This window comes from Trichinella spiralis, assembly GCF_000181795.1.
Source record: "Trichinella spiralis strain ISS 195 chromosome Unknown Scfld1557, whole genome shotgun sequence".
In the NCBI taxonomy this organism is placed as follows: domain Eukaryota; kingdom Metazoa; phylum Nematoda; class Enoplea; order Trichinellida; family Trichinellidae; genus Trichinella; species Trichinella spiralis.
In genome coordinates, this window is record NW_003528496.1 from 232691 (window position 1) to 249679 (window position 16989).

General features: G+C 49.6%; 13 protein-coding genes across 13 annotated transcripts; 3 read left to right on the forward strand and 10 right to left on the reverse strand.

Moving 5' to 3' along the window:
- Window positions 1–86: 86 nt before the first annotated feature.
- On the forward strand, window positions 87–1021 carry Tsp_04498 (conserved hypothetical protein). The gene is made up of 3 exons (XM_003369024.1): window positions 87–150; window positions 177–748; window positions 836–1021. The coding sequence occupies exons 1-3, from the start codon at window positions 87–89 to the stop codon at window positions 1019–1021; spliced, it is 822 nt and encodes a 273-aa protein (XP_003369072.1).
- A 74-nt stretch (window positions 1022–1095) lies between these two features.
- Tsp_04499 (conserved hypothetical protein) lies at window positions 1096–1416 on the reverse strand. The gene has a single exon (XM_003369025.1). The coding sequence runs from the start codon at window positions 1414–1416 to the stop codon at window positions 1096–1098; it is 321 nt and encodes a 106-aa protein (XP_003369073.1).
- Window positions 1417–1682: 266 nt separating this feature from the next.
- Window positions 1683–2394, reverse strand: Tsp_04500 (conserved hypothetical protein). The gene is made up of 2 exons (XM_003369026.1): window positions 1957–2394; window positions 1683–1922 (listed from the first exon to the last, which is right to left on the reverse strand). Exons 1-2 carry the CDS (start codon window positions 2392–2394, stop codon window positions 1683–1685), a joined length of 678 nt encoding a protein of 225 aa, XP_003369074.1.
- A 135-nt stretch (window positions 2395–2529) lies between these two features.
- On the reverse strand, window positions 2530–2989 carry Tsp_04501 (conserved hypothetical protein). The gene is made up of 2 exons (XM_003369027.1): window positions 2774–2989; window positions 2530–2712 (listed from the first exon to the last, which is right to left on the reverse strand). Exons 1-2 carry the CDS (start codon window positions 2987–2989, stop codon window positions 2530–2532), a joined length of 399 nt encoding a protein of 132 aa, XP_003369075.1.
- Window positions 2990–3020: 31 nt separating this feature from the next.
- On the reverse strand, window positions 3021–3619 carry Tsp_04502 (hypothetical protein). The gene is made up of 2 exons (XM_003369028.1): window positions 3432–3619; window positions 3021–3396 (listed from the first exon to the last, which is right to left on the reverse strand). Exons 1-2 carry the CDS (start codon window positions 3617–3619, stop codon window positions 3021–3023), a joined length of 564 nt encoding a protein of 187 aa, XP_003369076.1.
- A 937-nt stretch (window positions 3620–4556) lies between these two features.
- On the forward strand, window positions 4557–5601 carry Tsp_04503 (conserved hypothetical protein). Its single transcript, XM_003369029.1, has 3 exons — window positions 4557–4767; window positions 4909–5253; window positions 5324–5601. Exons 1-3 carry the CDS (start codon window positions 4557–4559, stop codon window positions 5599–5601), a joined length of 834 nt encoding a protein of 277 aa, XP_003369077.1.
- Window positions 5602–5653: 52 nt separating this feature from the next.
- Tsp_04504 (conserved hypothetical protein) lies at window positions 5654–6240 on the forward strand. The gene is made up of 2 exons (XM_003369030.1): window positions 5654–5808; window positions 5901–6240. The coding sequence occupies exons 1-2, from the start codon at window positions 5654–5656 to the stop codon at window positions 6238–6240; spliced, it is 495 nt and encodes a 164-aa protein (XP_003369078.1).
- A 587-nt stretch (window positions 6241–6827) lies between these two features.
- On the reverse strand, window positions 6828–7465 carry Tsp_04505 (conserved hypothetical protein). Its single transcript, XM_003369031.1, has 2 exons — window positions 7385–7465; window positions 6828–7334 (listed from the first exon to the last, which is right to left on the reverse strand). Exons 1-2 carry the CDS (start codon window positions 7463–7465, stop codon window positions 6828–6830), a joined length of 588 nt encoding a protein of 195 aa, XP_003369079.1.
- A 147-nt stretch (window positions 7466–7612) lies between these two features.
- Tsp_04506 (hypothetical protein) lies at window positions 7613–8471 on the reverse strand. Its single transcript, XM_003369032.1, has 3 exons — window positions 8098–8471; window positions 7874–8077; window positions 7613–7832 (listed from the first exon to the last, which is right to left on the reverse strand). Exons 1-3 carry the CDS (start codon window positions 8469–8471, stop codon window positions 7613–7615), a joined length of 798 nt encoding a protein of 265 aa, XP_003369080.1.
- A 1-nt stretch (window position 8472) lies between these two features.
- Window positions 8473–9699, reverse strand: Tsp_04507 (conserved hypothetical protein). Its single transcript, XM_003369033.1, has 3 exons — window positions 9331–9699; window positions 9180–9302; window positions 8473–9084 (listed from the first exon to the last, which is right to left on the reverse strand). Exons 1-3 carry the CDS (start codon window positions 9697–9699, stop codon window positions 8473–8475), a joined length of 1104 nt encoding a protein of 367 aa, XP_003369081.1.
- A 2632-nt stretch (window positions 9700–12331) lies between these two features.
- Window positions 12332–13122, reverse strand: Tsp_04508 (hypothetical protein). The gene is made up of 2 exons (XM_003369034.1): window positions 12889–13122; window positions 12332–12850 (listed from the first exon to the last, which is right to left on the reverse strand). Exons 1-2 carry the CDS (start codon window positions 13120–13122, stop codon window positions 12332–12334), a joined length of 753 nt encoding a protein of 250 aa, XP_003369082.1.
- A 313-nt stretch (window positions 13123–13435) lies between these two features.
- Window positions 13436–14253, reverse strand: Tsp_04509 (conserved hypothetical protein). Its single transcript, XM_003369035.1, has 2 exons — window positions 14132–14253; window positions 13436–13898 (listed from the first exon to the last, which is right to left on the reverse strand). The coding sequence occupies exons 1-2, from the start codon at window positions 14251–14253 to the stop codon at window positions 13436–13438; spliced, it is 585 nt and encodes a 194-aa protein (XP_003369083.1).
- A 1009-nt stretch (window positions 14254–15262) lies between these two features.
- Window positions 15263–16083, reverse strand: Tsp_04510 (hypothetical protein). Its single transcript, XM_003369036.1, has 4 exons — window positions 15959–16083; window positions 15809–15938; window positions 15660–15770; window positions 15263–15598 (listed from the first exon to the last, which is right to left on the reverse strand). Exons 1-4 carry the CDS (start codon window positions 16081–16083, stop codon window positions 15263–15265), a joined length of 702 nt encoding a protein of 233 aa, XP_003369084.1.
- Between the last annotated feature and the right edge of the window lie 906 nt (window positions 16084–16989).

Here is a 16989-nt window from a genome sequence, read left to right on the forward strand (position 1 = left end):
AAAGGCTTTTGCAAACAATTCTCTGCAATACTTCGGGTTGCGAACCCGATGATTGGGGAACACCTGCGTCCCATTGGGCTTGGCCAATGGATGACTGCCCCGACTCAGATCAGGGTGGACGTGGTGATTTGCCATTGACAGTTTATTACCGTTTTTCTGGGGAATCAAATTCGAAGAGGCGGACCGGGAAGATCCGGTCGCAGTGGAATCTGTGCTAGGATGGATCATCTGTGGTCCCGTGATCGCTAATCCTTCATCACCGATGACAACCACCCTCTGTGCGTCAGTGGATCAAGGCATCGACAGAACGTTGAGGCGGTTCTGGGAGATCGAGGAGATCGGAGTTGGTTCGAAGGGCGATCCTGAGATGTCGGAGCAGGAGAAGAGTTTTCGGGACAGTCTTTCATTCGACGGAACAAGATATTCCGTCCGGCTGTTGAAGAAAAGCGGTGAGATGAACCTCCCTAACAACTTTGAGTTAGCACGAAGACGGTTAGGGGCGGTGGAGCGTCGTTTGGCCCAAGATCCAGTCCGAAGGGAGCAGTATGCTTCCATTTTCCAGGACTACCTGAAGAATGGTTGGGCAGAGCAGGTGAATGACGAAGGGAAAAGCGGTCGAACATGGTATCTCCCCCACCATGTGGTTTACCAGCAAGGGCCAGAAGGGCAAAAGGCTCGGATCGTCTTTGATGGTTCGGCAAAATATCAAGGAACTTCCTTGAATGATCACCTTGACGCCGGCCCGAAAGTGCAGACGGACCTGATGGGGATCCTCTTGCGATTTCGACGGTATCGAGTCGCTCTGCAATCAGACATCGCGAAGATGTATTTGCAGGTGGGACTGCACAAGGACGAGCAGGATATCTGCCGCTTCTTAGGGAGAGACCGTAGTGGCACTCTTGACATCTATCGGCTCACTCGCGTCTGTTTCGGGTTGGCCTGCTCACCATATTTGGCGATCCAGGTGGTTAATTCTCACTTGGAGGCGCATCGAACGCTCTTCCCGAGCGTTGCAGACTAAATCAGGTCGTGCATGTATGTGGATGATTTGGTGGTGAGCCGCGACTCGGTAGCCGACGCTAAGTTATTCGTCCATCAAGCCTCTGACCTCCTCAGCCGGGGTGGTTTCCACCTCACAAAATGGGCAAGCAATGCTCCTGAGGCCCTTTCTGACTTGCCGGCTGAAGATTGCTCAAGTGTCGACCGTTCAAGACTTTGGAAAACGCTTGGGATTTCCTGGAATCCCCAGCTCGACCAGCTGTCGATCTGTCCCCCATCGCAAGCGGCTTCTGAAACGCACGGAACCAAATGAGGACTTCTCCGACTGGCAGCTTCAGTGTTCGATCTCCTTGGCGCGTTGACCCCGTTCACCGTCCGTGCCAAACAGCTGTTACAGTCGCTCTGGCAAACCGGCATATCGTGGGATGATCCCTTACCGCCCGAGATTAGTCGCAAATGGGATCAATGGAGGTCGGACCTAGGTGACCTACACCAGAGCGCGCTGCCCCGGGCGTACCTGCCGTACTCCCCGATGGAAGCGAGTCGATTGGAGCTGCATGGCTTTGGAGATGCGTCAGAAGCAGCGTATGCTGCCGTGGTCTACCTGAGAGCCACGCAAAGCACGGGAGTGACCCGAGTCAGCTTCGTGGCTGCGAAGTCCAAAGTGGCTCCGCTTAAGAAGCTCAGTGTTCCACGACTGGAGTTGTCGGCGGCCTTGTTGTGCGTCCGTCTGGTTCGGTATGTGCTACAGGAGTTAGCTCTACCCGTGGATGCCTGCTATTGCTGGAGTGACAGTTTGGTTGCTTTGGGCTGGATCCGTGGAGATGCGTGCCGGTGGAAGCCTTTCGTCGCGATCCGAGTTCGTGAGATACAGGGTCTGCTCTCTCCTCAGTATTGGGGTTATTGCCCAACCCAGGACAATCCTGCAGATTTTGCGAGCCGAGGATGCAGTGTGACAAATTTGTCTAGTTCGCTGAAGTGGTGGCAGGGCCCGACCTGGTTGCGAGCTCCACCCGAGACCTGGCCACAAGCTGAAAAGGAAGAACGGACTGAGGGCTTGGAGGTGCTCGAAGAGGAACGCCGAGCAACTACTGCATTGGTTGCAGTATCACCGCCGCAAGATGCGGCCACTGTCATCGACCCAGGTAGGTATTCCAGTTTCGAAAGGCTGATCCGAGTGACTGCCTGGTGCCGACGTTTTCGGAATAACACGACCTTGCCCGCCGGCTCAAGAAGAGCAGGGACTGCGTTGATGGCAGACGAGTTAAAGGCAGCCGAGAGAATCTGGATCCGGCAGGAGCAGATCCACGCTTTCGGATCGAAGGATCCGACTGACAAATCGGTGATGAAGACGTTGTGCGGTCTCAATCCCTTTCTAGATGAGTTCGGGGTCATGAGAGTCGGTGGACGTCTTGGCAGAGCTCAGCTGGAAGAGGAAGCGAAATTCCCAGCTCTGCTCCCTTGCAAAGGGATGATCGTGGATTTGCTGATCGAACGGGAGCACAGCCGGCAATTGCACGCTGGTGTGGCTCAAACTCTTGCGGCACTGAGAGAAAGATTCTGGATTCTCCATGGTCGCAGTGCTGTTAAACGCGTTCTCCGCACGTGTAGACTCTGCCGACGAGTGGCAGCGCGTCCGTTCGAGCAACGGATGGGTGAGTTGCCTGCGACCAGGGTGAATCGAGCGGGGCCGTTCAGCAATGTAGGGATCGACTTTGCTGGACCCCTTATGATCAGAGACGAAGGTTCCAAGCATGGGAGCAAAAAGGCTTACATCTGCCTGTTTACATGTATGGTTGTCCGAGCCATACACTTGGAACTCGTCCCTGACCAGACGATCGAGAGCTTTTTGCGTGCATTGCGACGGTTCGTTGCACGTCGCGGACGCCCCGACACCATCCAGTCGGATAATTTTAGGACATTTCATCAGGCGAACGTCTTCTTGAAACATCTTTTCAGCGGTCAGAACTGGGAGACTGTGCAGCGACATCTCGCATCAGAACGTGTTGAATGGATATTCATCACGGAACGTGCCCCCTGGTGCGGGGGGTACTGGGAACGTCTGGTGCGATCAGTGAAAACCGCTTTGAAGGCAACGTTAGGCCAATGTCTGGCATCGCCTGACGAATTGCGCACCGTGTTGTGCGAAGTGGAAGCTCGAGTGAACGATCGTCCACTGACCTTCGTGGGAAGCGACATACAGGAGGAGATGGCCCTGACTCCGGCGCACTTCCTCGTTGGCCGAAGCTTGACTGCATTTCCAGACCGAAGCGATCGTGCTTCGCGTGGGACAATGAGCAGTAGTCTGCGACACTTGCTCCGCCGCTGGTCCTACCAGCGGAAGCTCGTGGATGCCTTTTGGAAGCGTTGGCAACGAGAGTACGTGGTGACCCTAAGCTGCAGAGGTAAGTGGAAAAGGTTGCAGGAGCAACCTCGAGTCGGTGACGTGGTACTGGTCGCTGACTACAACACTCCACGAAGACGTTGGCCCCTTGGCCAAATCGTGGAGTTGCTCACTGGCAGTGATGGGTTGGCAAGGTCTGCAAAGGTCAAGACCGCGGCAGGTATCTTGCGTAGATCGATCCGCACTTTGATCCTGCTGGAACCAGCCGAAGCTCATTGATGGGCTCCGCCCATCAGGGGGGAGTCTGTTAGAAATTCCTCTGGTCGCTCCCGGACGCCTGAGTATCCGTACCTGCGTTCATGGTTACTGTAGCGGCCTACGGTAGATGACGCAACAGTGTGTGTATTTTAGAGTGTAATAGTGTGTGTGCGTGTGCATATGCTTGTGAGTGTGCGTGGATAGTGCTAGTTCTGGTTGTCGATTTATTCTTGGTTGTTGAATCTTCAATAAAGTCTCCCGATACGACTTTGTTTTCTTTTCACGTTCGGCAACGAACGGGGTTAATCAGCGGTTGAGCAATCAAATAAGGTTGGACTCCCGCGTGAATTATTATTACAGTCCACTAGCGCTCAGGAGATACAGTTTTGTTGCTAACACTTGTATTACTATGGTTCGACATTCCAGATTAAAAAATATCTGCTGCATTTCGAAATGATTTTACCAAACGAAACTGAAAGCAAAGAAAATTATTTGTTTCGCTCTGTTGCCATCGTAAAAAGTCGTTGTAAACGACGAAACTATACACATATACCTGATCATCTTTTAGACTTACTGTATTGAACAAACGGTGTGTGTGTGGGTGTGTGGGTGGTGTGACCTGTTCGTGTCTGTTATTCTGTGTTTATTTCCGTAGCTTTTCCTACTTTCACTTTTGAAACCTCGTGTCATTTTGTTTCTATTACGTGTGAGTATATATTTATATGTTACTCGAGTAATCCAGGAAACGAAAGAAGAGGTTGTGATAGGAATCAGTCTTATTGAAGCTCTACGAAGGACAATCACTTAACGGTTGTTCTTGCGTAACTAAATTTCGTAAATTGCGGCAAGAACTCTACAGGTAGCCTTACTTGATTGTCATTATTGAACCTTTTCCTACATTTGTTGGTGAAACGAGCCGGGAGCTGCGGAAGACATAGAAAACAGACGATTCATCATGTCGAAATCGAGAGTAGCTCCTTTGAAGACGATCACCCTTCCACGGTTAGAGCTTATGGCAGCTTTAATTGTTACCAAGTTACTTGGCTTCATTAAGAACAGCTTGGCAATACACATCCAATGCGTCATTTGTTGGACCGACAGTCAAATTGTCTTGAGTTGGATACAAAGAACTGGAAGAAACCGAGTGAAGCGAAGAACTGGAAACCGTTAGTGAGAAACCGAGTCGAACTGATTCAACAGTTGACAGCCAAAACTGTGGAAGTATTGTCCGTCAGAAAGCAATCCAGCGAATTTGATTAGCCGCGGAACTAGCGTCACAAAATTAAAGGACTGCCAATTATGGTGAGAAGGACTACCATCGCTGTTGAATCCTCAGCCCTGTGAGTCTGAAAAAACATCTGAAGAAAGTACGCAACATCCAGACGCGCTTGAAGCGAGATGTTTGTTCAGCGTAATATCTCTGATCAATGACGACCAATTCGAATATGTTATCGACCCATCTCGTTTCCAGACCTTCAGCAAACTGACAAGAGTGACGGCATGGTGCCTCCGGTTTGCGAAGAATTGTCGACATGCATCGAAGCAAAGGCAAGAAGAATTGACCATAGAAGAACGGAACGAGGCAGAGCTTTATTGGATGAAAGCCGTGCAGAATGAAACATTCAGAGATGAGAAAAGCTTGCTCATGAAAGGTAAACTGCCGGAAAATAGTCGGCTGATTTCATTTCACCCCTTTCATCGATGAATTTGGCGTAATTCGAGTTGGAGGACGTTTACGGAAATCAAATTTGCTGTATCAACACAAACATCCTGTTATCCTGCGAAACAGACACAACATCACGGACTTGATCATTCAAGGTGAACATAAGCATCAGTGGCATGCTGGAGTCGAACAAACTTTGGTAGCGCTTCGACAACGCTTTTTGGATACTGAAAGGGAGAAGCTCCGTCAAAAGCGTATTGAGAAAATGTGTTGTATGCCGAAAGGAGAATACACAAGTCTGAACCAAATCATGGCCCCGCTGCCTAAGAACCGATAATTGGAAACTTATGCCTTCGACAATGTTAGAGTAGATTTTGCCGAACCACTTTATGTTAAGGAAGGAAGAACAAGCAGCAGTATCTACATCTGCCTATTCAGGTGCATGTCTACAAGAGCGATACACTTGGAACCCTCGTCGGATATGGCTGCCCAAAGCTTTCTGGCAGCATTTCGCCGATTCATTTCTCGACGAGGCAAACCATCTGTAGTTGAAACAGATAACTTTGGAACATTCAAATTAGCGGACAAATACCTCCAAGATTTGTTCAGAGGAGACGAAAAATAAAATATTGCAAGAGCCTTGACTGAAGAGAAAATCGAATGGAGATTTTCCTGTGAAAGATCCCCGTGGTGCGGTGGCTATTGGGAGAGATTAGTAAGATCTGTTAAGACCGCACTTCGCAAAGTTTTGGCAAAAGCGCTGGTCTTCCGTGAAGAACTCGTTTCCATCCTATGTGAAATGGAAGCTCACATCAATGCAAGACCGCTTACAACCATCAGTGATGACAGCAATGATTTGGAACCGCTAACGCCGTTTCATTTTGTAACGGGACGAACACTGATGGAGTTACCGGACATGACTACGAAAAGACTCGTTGGGAAAGAATCTACTTCGACCACGATGACACTACGATGACGATGGTATTATCAAAGGAAGATATTGAGACATTTGTGGCAACGATGGCGGAAAGAATATTTAGTTAATTTCAATCACAGACGAAAATGGGAGACCCAGAAACTGGAATCCAGAATCGGAGACATAGTTTTACTATGCGAAGACGGTCAAACTAGAAGTAAATGGCGCTGGGAAGAATCTTGGAATTCTACCCCTCGTCAGATGGCATGAAACGAAGTGCTCTGGTGCAAACCGCTGCAGGAACACTTGTTCGATCAATCCGGAAATTGCAGCTCATCGAACCATCGGCGGGGGAGATGTAAACGATCTACATTCCAAAGCGGCTGTCTTTCATCGGTCATCCTCTCCTGACGAAAGTATTGAAATAAGGCTAATAAATTACCCGTAGCGCCTGCTTCAAGCAGGCTAACACCCGTTGTATGTTCGATCCAACTGTGCTCGGAGCAGTTGAATTTCACTAACGGGTCACTGGCCCTCTCTCAGGGGTATGAGCGTTAGTTCCAGTTCGAGAACAACAACACACGGAAACTAAGATTTACTCAGGAAGAAACACAAAACGTTTACACGCCAACACAACACGTACAAGGTCACGTTTTATATGACAACACTCTGTCGGCCAGCGCGTCGATATTCCCGCGGTGCTGCGCATGGTGCCTCCCCACCTGCATGGCCAGGAATGGAGAGCACGTGAGGCCGAACCCCACCCGCGTTAGCCGATAGACCTTCACGGGGGCTCCGCAGTCCCTTCCCTGCCATAGGAAACGGCAAATGTCCCGATCTTCCGGACGCAATCTGACCTGCAGGTACATCTTTTCAATGTCGGCCTGCAGCGCGATCCTGGATCGGCGGAACCGGAGGAGCACGGCGACCAAGTCGGGTTGTAACTTCGGTCCTGGGTCGAAACAGTTGTTTAAGGATGTCCCGTTCCATTCTGCAGAACCGTCAAACACCACCCGACACTTCGTCTTACCTTGATTGTGTTGGTAGACGGCATGATGGCGCAGGTACCAAGTTCTTCCTGGCAGACCTGATGTTCCATCCACTTCTTCTGCCCATCCACGGTCAAGGTAGTCACGGATGACTCCTGCGTACTCCTGGTCTTACTCCGGATCTCGGTTCAACTACCTTCTGAACGCTCTCAAACGTTGCATGGCGACCTCGCGGTTGTCTGGCAGGTGCACTGCCCCTGCTCTCCACAAAACCCCAACGACATATCTCGTTCCATCAAACGTGACCGACTCACTGAACTTTATCTTGACTTCCTCGTCCGGATCGGTTGCTGCCTCCTGCACCACCCCAATCGAATCGATATCCCAGAATCTTCTCAACAGTCAGTTGAGTTCTTCAGTCGCTCCGGCAGAGCTACCTTTTGTTACCGTCGAGACCATGGTAGTCCCTTTTTGCCAGCCGACATCGCGCCTACGGACCGCAAAGGATCCACCCTAAAATGGTGTAACGAAACAACACTTTTATTCAGTTGGGAATAACTATATAAAGCGATAACACACACGCAAAGGGGTACACTCACGACAATACTGAACTGGTTAGCACGTCGACTCAACGTCACTTCATGCCAAACCTTAGCTCTCCTACTGTGGATTATTGATGTTCAGGTTGTTGAGTTCGTAATCACATTACAGTGGTCTCCATGGCAATGAGATCATCTTCTCCTGCTACTCTCAGCCCTCTGCCTAGTACTCGATAGTACATGTTGAATCTGATCAACACGTGGATCGATGTGAGGCATGGCGGAGTAGCCAGAGTCGCTGCCCGAGGAAGATCGATTTCACGTTCAATCAGCGCGCTGTCAATTCCAATTTCGTGCCCACAGCCGTCTCTTCATGTGTCAGACCTTACTGGAAACGCACGTGGCGTGAGTCGGCGACTCTAGCACTCAGGCCATGTACACCCCTGACGGTCACCGCGCTTGGTATTCTGCTGAGCTCCAGTTCATCGGCGACGTCAGTCCTGATGAGTGGTTTCTCCGAAGCACTGTTGAGAAGGCAGTTGACCAACCGCTTCTTCCCGTTCTCACCGTAGGACATCGCTTGAACGACAGGCAGGAGGACCCCGGGAGCCCGAACAGTCGAGGAGAAGTGGACATCGACTGGAGCGAGTTCAGTGGCAGCTCTGCCAGAAGCCGCATCTTCTGCTTCCAAACCCTGGGAGTGGTGCCGTTGTTGGTTTTTTCTCCTTAACAGCTGCATCCGGTTGCGCCGCGGGTCTTGCATTTCATGAAGCTGCTGGCCGCCTGGTTCGTCTGCGGTTCTGACGACGGTGGGGGTTCTCCGAGGCAAGCAGAGGGTGCTGACCTGGTCGATCAGGATTCTGCTGGCAGCTCCCTCTACGGTGCCCTTTCCGCAGACATCCAAAACACAACCGGTCTTTTCGGACACACTGCCATCGTCCTGGCCCGTAGAGTTTGCCGAATCGTGGGTAATTCTCAACGGGATGGATTCCGCAGCACACCGCGCAGTTTCCGACTGGATCCACTTGTATAGTGGCCATCATGAAACGCTCTCCCTGCTCAGGCCTCCGCTCTGGTTTCCGAGCAGTCATCTTCCTTGCCGAGCCCTTGATCTGAGACTGGCTCAGCAAGAAGGAGAGGAACACCGCTGAGGTATTTTTCTCATTCGTTAGCTCTTGTATGAATGCCCTCCAGGCTTTCAAGGTGTCTGGCGGCAGCTTATTCTTGATCATGAGAAGAAGAGCGTGGAAGCCGCTCAAGTTTGCGTCTACATCCTTCCCCAGAGCTCTCAATTCGAGAAAGTGGCGGTTCAAGTCATCGTGGAGCCTCGTCAGCTCAGCTGCTCTGTCCTCAGAGCACTCCTTCAAGCCGACCACCTTCAACACGTGACTCTCCACCACCTCGGACACTCAATGTAATCCGTCCGATTGTGGAGCGTCCGAACGACCTCAGGGTAATTTTCCGCTCAGACCGTGATTCCTTCAATGGCCTTCAACGCTGCGCCGGACAAACATGACCGCAAATGAAGAAGCTTGGTGATGGCACCAAGGTCCTCCCGTCGATCAACGCTCACCTCGAATTGATCCCAGAATGACTTAAACTCCAGGATGTTACCGTCAAACGTTTGCAGTGGCACCGGCTGCAGCTTCCCCAGCTGCGACGTCGGTCAACGCAGGTTTCGCCATTGGCTCCTTCCTCTCGTCCCTCTCTTTCAAGAAGGTGTCAGCCAGAGTGCGTGTTGTGAACACTTCCTTGCATAACTCGCGCCATTCATTAAGGGCAGCTTCCAGAGTCTCTCCATCGGGGAGTACGTCTTCCAATGCGACCTGAGCTCGGTGCGATACCGCATACTGCGCATCCAAGGCACGAAGAGCATTCCTGACCGCTAACTCAGAGATGTCTGTCTCGAGCTGATCCAGTACTTGAAGGATGGTCTCCGGCAGACGCTTCTGTTCAATCTGTTGGCGCCTCTTAACTGTTTCAATCTTCATCTCGTGAAACAAGATAAAAAATTCTCAGATTCCGGCCTTCCCGGCTCATGGCACCAAAATATGTGTTCGATCCAAATGCACTCGGAACAGTTGAATTTCACTAACTGGTCACTGGCCCTCTCTCAGGCGTATGAGCGTTAGTTTCAGTTCGAGAACAACAACACACGGAAACAAAGATTTCCCCGGAACTATCACACAAAATGATTACACGCCAACACAACACTCAAGGTCACGTTTTCCACTCGCGTTCACACTCACCGATTACGTCACCACAACTGCCAACCGTCGGTTACGGTAGCAGATAGGGATCTTCAGGCTCAAATGGAGGGATTTCTCAACACCTTGTGTTATTCTGTTATCTGTGAGTAAATATTTATATATTAATCGAGTAATCCAGTAATCGAAAGAAGAGTTTGCAATACTTGTATTTTAATGATAAGGAAATGTTGGACTTTCGAGATCAAATTCAGCGCTTATGATTTAGCTGCTCTGTTGCATTTTGAAATCATTTCAACAATGAAAACAAAAAGCAAAGAAAAATATTTTTCATTTCAAGTTTACTCCATTATGAATGTGCCCGTTATCTTGCTCTACCAGCGCATATGCTCTGCTAAAATACGATCACTGCGAATCATTCTCGTCGCCAGGAATAAGCATAAATTGGTCTTTTATTTTCCACTGAAGCTTCCATTCCCATTGTTGAGCGTGACAATAATTGAACACTATCACGGGGTTTACTGCCTGCGTCAGACAATGAGTTGATTTGAGAAAGCATCCACAACGTCATAAAAAATTCCATACTACCCATGACATTGTTGGGATTCTGCTTGAATTCGTGCTTTGTGTAAATTGATAGCATCATATTGCTCAGAAAGACTAAAATGTTCCTGTAGAGTAGTGTGAGGTGTTAAGAAGTGTGTGACGCAGTATACACTGACTTCACAATACCGGCGGTCTGTGAAAAATTTCTCAGATGTAGCGCAGATGCTCCATGCATCGAACTGAAAATTCTTTTGCCCAACTTTGGTGATTTGAGGACATGTGTGTTGATTTAGTCAAATTTTAGAAAATCCTTCGTGCTGAATGTTAAACTGGCTTATGATAATCACTGCGCAACTTTTTTTTGTGTTAAGCTAGTGAGGACGGATAGCTGAATTGCCAACGTAAAAAGTGATTAGGTGTCGAATTACAAAAACAATAAATGACCTCACTAAACATATTCATTTAAGATCTCTTTGTTAAGTTATCTCTTCTATTTGCTGTTCATTTGTTGCTTCTTTATTTTTGGTAGAATGATGTAATTTGATAATAAAAAATTTAATTTGTAAGAACAAGACCTTCAATTTTATTTTTCCTTATTACATTTCTCAGTGTTCATCACTAGCTTGTGCTATTTTCTGTCGTATGTTTGAGAATTTTTTTCACATGATGCAGATGAAAAATAATAAAATTCAGTTGGTATTCCACTAAACCAACAAAAGTTAATATACGAAAGAAGGCGCTACACGCTCAAGCGCACAAATCATAATGATAAATACTGGTTGTGAACAAAGATACAAACAATGACTTTATGTAGCAGATTATTATAATGTGTCGCATCCAGAACTGGTAAAATCCGTTGAATCGACAGCTACAAATAGCGCAGCGCGTCACGAGAGTAACCTTATGCAAATGTGATAAGGAAAATTGCCGACGGCAGTTGCTGCAAGAGATGACCCTATTCAAAACCAGAAGTGATTTTATATATAAATCTCTGTTCGCTAAGAGTTGTTGTTGTTGAATAAATATCCACTCAAGAAAGGCGTTGTAACAACCATTGCTGTACGGCGTGTCATTCGGTCATTGACCCAAGGGCCCGCCGGTCACTGATGGTCCGTTGGGGCAGCGGATCAAAGCCGCCGCGCAACAAGCCGCTGATTTATAGAAGGGCCGCAAGCCGGGGGACTGTCAGCAAGGCAATGGAGGGATCAAATTTCAGTTGACCCACTCCGGTGCCCCCCCTACGGCGAAATACTTCTATATATTAGAGCGGCGAAGACCATCCGGCGGTTAGTAAGTGGACGAGCGTGGAGTGCGAGTGCTGCGACGATACGAACGTGGAAGATGGCTACACGAAGACGAGACAGCGCGAGCGAAGACGAGCCGGCCAAGAGTGATAACGGGCGAACTGGAGCGGACCCGGAGGAAGCGAACCAGACGACCCCGCCCAGCGGGTCGTTACAATGGGGGCCTGAACGGGAAGTTGTCGTGAGGGGAATTGGAAATGCCTGTTACGGACCACCCCCGACATTCTCCCCGGGAATGGATCCCGTCGAATGGCTCGAGTCAATGAAAGATTTTTTCGTTGTGACTGGCGTTCCATCCTCGCAACAAGCCGCCAGCACCAGGCTGTCAGTGAATATCGCTGTTCGGAGAGAATTGTTCTCGCCAGGATCACCTCGGCACATCTCCTGGAACGAGCTGAAACGCCGTTTTCATGACATCTACGGCCATGGTGAGTCCCTGATACAACTGGCGGTGTGATTCAATGGCCTGAAGCAACGAAACAACCAGTCGATCAGAGAATTCACCCAAGAAGTGGCCGAGTAAGGACGTCGGGACGGAAAGTCAGAGAAGGAACTGGTTGCGCGTTTCATTTGTGGCGTGGCATCGAAAGAGGTCCACAGAGAGCTCCGTCTGCGGGAACCGACAATACTTGTGAAGGCGCACCAACTGGCGGAAAACGCAGCGGAACTGGAGACAGAAGTTGGGGAAAGTCAGCAGCGAACCACCGAAAATGCTGACGCAGGGAATGACAACCTGGCCCAAGCCGTGGAAGCCCTGACCCGAAGGTTCGACCAGCTGCAGACGACACTAGAAAGATCGAACAGCAGACGACCCGCCCGAAGGGCAACGGAGTGCTTCCGATGCGGTGAACAGGGCCATTTCCTTCGAGACTGCCCCCAGCTTCGGACCCGAACCCGGCCAGCGCGTGCCCTGAATAATGGAAACAGGGATCTCCGTCTTTTGGCGATGACGGAGCTTCAAGCTGGACATGCGCCGTCCGTCGCAGGTAAGCTAAACGGGCTGGAGATTTCCCTCCTTCTGGACAGCGGGGCGGTTGTTTCTGTAGTGCCACTGTCGATCTGGTACAAGTCCGCCGGGGGAGAACCTCTAGAAGCTGCCGGAGGCTCCATATTGCTCAGCGACGGGCGAAGGGTGCGCCTCTGCGGCCAGGGGACGTTGCCGCTGCAGGTGGGAAGCTGGAGGGGACGCATACACGTCGCCGTTTGTAGAAAGCTTGGTCGTACCAGGGATCCTGGGTACAAACTTCCTTGACCAGTACATAAAGCTAATCGACTGGCAAGCCGGGGAGATGACCATGACGGACGGCTCGAGGGTTCGGATCACCCACGAACCAGCCCCGGCAACGCCTCCCGGCATCGGATGCGCCTGGATCACGGCAAGTCCTCAGGAAGTACCACGGGAAGAGACCGTAGGGGAGGGACCTGAGACCAATAGCGGTGAGCTAGAAGCGTGCGAACGCGCTCTGGTGGACAGAGCGGAGTGCTCTGCGCAGAATCGGCGGGTCCTACGCAGCTTACCCCGGAGGTACGGAAAGGTCATCCAACGATCCGGACGGAAGCATCAGAATGCGGACTCGCTGTCTCGGCGCGGCTGCAAGCAGGACGGACTGGAGTGCAGCCCTGCTGAGGTACCCGGGGGGGGGCTGTGAAGCTGGATGCGGCCAACCCTATCAAGCAGTGGCAAGAGAGTGACAAAGAGCTCCAGCAGATCCGGGAGTGGAGCACGCAGAGGACTTGGCCACAGGTGGCCCCAGAGGGTAGCCGGTTGCTGAGAAGCCTCTGGTCACAGCGCGACCGGATAGTCGTGCATGAGGGGACCATATGCCGGAAGTGGGAGACCCCGGATACGGGCGAGACGCGGCTGCTACAGGTAATCCCGAGACAGAGGATCCCGGAGATACTGGCCGCCATCCACAACCAGCAGTCGGGGGCCCACTTGGGCCTGGCGAAGACGCTGGCAAAGGTACGGCAGCGATACTACTGGCCCCAGCAACGGGAAGACGTCGAGGACTGGTGCAGGGCATGCCAGACGTGTGCTGCACGGGCGGTCCCGACAAAGAAGCCCCAGGCACCCATGCAGCTCTACGAAGCGGTCCTGGAAAGGGCAGGCCGCGAGCAACGGCGCCAGAAGTTCTGGGAGGATAGAAAAGCCCACGGACCCGTGTATGAGCCAGGCGACCAGGTGTGGATGCAAGTCACGGACAAGACCAAGCTAGGAGCGTACTGGGATGGTCCGTACGAAGTCCAGAAGAAACTGGACTGGAATACGTACCGGGTGAAGGAGATGAAGGGTTGAAGGCAGAGACTAGGGGTTCATTTCGACAGGCTGAAGCCGTACCACGGCTCGCGGCAGCCCGGGGAAGGACAGCAAAAACCACGGGAAAAGAGGAAGACCCGGAGAACCCCCTGGCTGCGGGACTTCATACATGACCCGAGGGACGAGCACGGGACGTGCTCGTAATAAAGGGGGCAGTAGTGTAACAACCATTGCTGTACGGCGTGTCGTTCGGTCGTTGACACAAGGGCCCGCCGGTCGCTGATGGTCCGTTGGGGCAGCGGATCAAAGCCGCCGCGCAACAAGCCGCTGATTTATACAAGGGCCGCAAGCCGGAGGACTGTCAGCAAGACAATGGAGTGATCAAATTTCAGTTGACCCACCCCGGTGCCCCCTGCGGCGAAATACTTCTATATATTAGAGCGGCGAAGACCATCCGGCGGTTAGTAAGTGGACGAGCGTGGAGTGCGAGTGCTGCGACGATACGAACGTGGAAGATGGCTACACGAAGACGAGACCGCGCGAGCGAAGACGAGCCGGCCAAGAGTGATAACGGGCGAACTGGAGCGGACCCGGAGGAAGCGAACCAGACGACCCCGCCCAGCGGGTCGTTACAGCGTTATCATTACTGCTCTGCGTTAGTTGTTCATTTTCGCGTACTACGCCGCAAACATACGTTTTGAGTGTTTACCCTTAAAGTGAAGTAGCTCTGGTCAATTGGATATATGGTTCAATAATGACATCGCAAGCAATCCATTTTCTCAATTTCAATCGGCCGTGGAGCAATCTCCACAAATTTAAAAGTGAATCTTATCACCATTTTCGATATCACTATATTGTACACCTTTGCCCATCGTACATGTTATAATATAGTTCAGGTTTGTTTGCTGTTGAAATGTGAAACTTTGTATACTATATATTTGCCTGGTTCGGGAGCACTTGCAAAGAATAGCAAAAAAGTTTCTGTGCAAAATAATGCGTTGATCAGCACAGACTTGAAGAAATAAAATTATAAAAGCAAGTCATCACTTGAAGAAATACGATACTCTTACGTAATCAGTGAAATAAAAAACTGTAAAGAAACATTATTTTTTAAGACCAATATGGCATCTGTTAGCAGCAGTCTGCAATATCATTATTCTTTACCATTGTAGCAGACGCAGGCCGACAACTAGCAACTGCTGTGCTTCTCTAGATAACGAAGAGGGGAAGAAGAACGAAGCTACCGTAAGCCGATCGGTACTTGAAGATCAGGAAAGAGTACGGTGGAACGGATTATTATTAGCAGCGAGAGTCTGGTGTCTGGCGTTTGCGATATACGGTGGTGGTCGTTGTTGTTATTGCGAATAAATACTGTATTCTTGTTCTGTGCTTTGAGTGCGAGAATGTTACCAACAAAGCGTGAATTAGGGAAAAGGGGCGGCAGGGCCGGTAGTAACCGGATGGACGATACAGACGCAGAGATGAACCCGAAGGTCAACACCGGCGCGTCGTCATTCGGTGATGACCGTGGCAGCAACCCTGTTGAGGCGACGAATGAACCCGCCCGGGAGAGCGGCTTGTTACACCATATTCATATAATGTGAAAGATCTTTCAAATTTTGTGCATGAAAATTTACACACAAAGACTGGGCATTTGTAAATAAATTAAAACCTGGTCGTCCGCACATTAAATTTGGAATTGCTATAATTCCCGTTAACGCAAAAGCAATTGTTATACCAAACATTTTCTACCATTATTAGAAATATACACTATTCTGCATTATACCTTAAACAAGCCTTGTTTTGAAAAATGTGAAATGTTATTATTTATGTCCAAATAAGGTAATTCATTGGTTGTGTAAGCATATTTGGGTTGTAGACGACAGAAATGGGGTCTGTCGGCAACGTAAGAGAACCTCAGTTTTATTGATAATACGGGAGATACGATAGTGACGTAATAAGTGATTTTTTGGCGTGGTTGCTTCCTGGACCGTGTGGTGGCTTTGCCGTTGTTAGAAGTTTGCCTTTAGTGTGTTTGCTTTTTTGTGGTGCGATATTCATTGATTTCTTGTCTGACTATCCCTGGCTCAGTGTTATTCCTAATGAGTAAACTATTTCGACTCTCAATCGAGTTTTTGTATAACAGTTATCGTCTTGTAAGTCGGATTGTCCAACGCATTGGACTTCCCGGCCTTGCAATAACAACCCAGAACGTCATTAACTAACATCAGAGACGAGTGACCTGCTGTTTCGCTCGTTATACGGGTAAACTTTGAGAAAAAACAATGATCCCATCCTTGATCAAAGCTAAATAGCTAATCAAATAGTGCCAGTCAATCGCCCAATTACTGATCAAAACTAAATAACTATTAAAATGGCAAAAGTAAATGGTCAATTACCGATCAAACGCCGTACCTCAGCCTATCAGAGAACAGACAATCAATGATAAAAATAAGGTCGAATTTTAGCAGACAAATCGGAGTAATCCCGCTAACTCATCGGCTTCTCGATAATAATGTAAGTGAAAACGGTCGTTAAGCGATGGACATGGCCACATGACTTGACGGATCCAATATGGGATGTTGATAGCAGGCGCATACCAACTGTTGCATTCGTCAGTTCCCATGGCTAATCGATGGACGATACCGTATTGGTCGCCTGGCTTTAACCGTTAGCTGCGTCGTTTTTCTTGTTGTTGCGCAGCGGAGCTGGGGCTGTGTTGATGGCCGTTATTAGAGACCTGCCATCATCCGCGCCAGGCGAACCTTCAAAAACATTTATCTAATGGGATAGTGCGATGAGAGTGCCGGGCGTTAGGATTTAAGAATTAATAACTGCAAACATTGTTATAATTTCAGTAAGCGTAACTTTTTGCTTCATTTTTGTTTTTAAAAATCTTTTACATTTGCTTTTAAATTATTATCTTTGTTTATTTTTCTTTGTTATTTGAACCTGAACCAACATCTA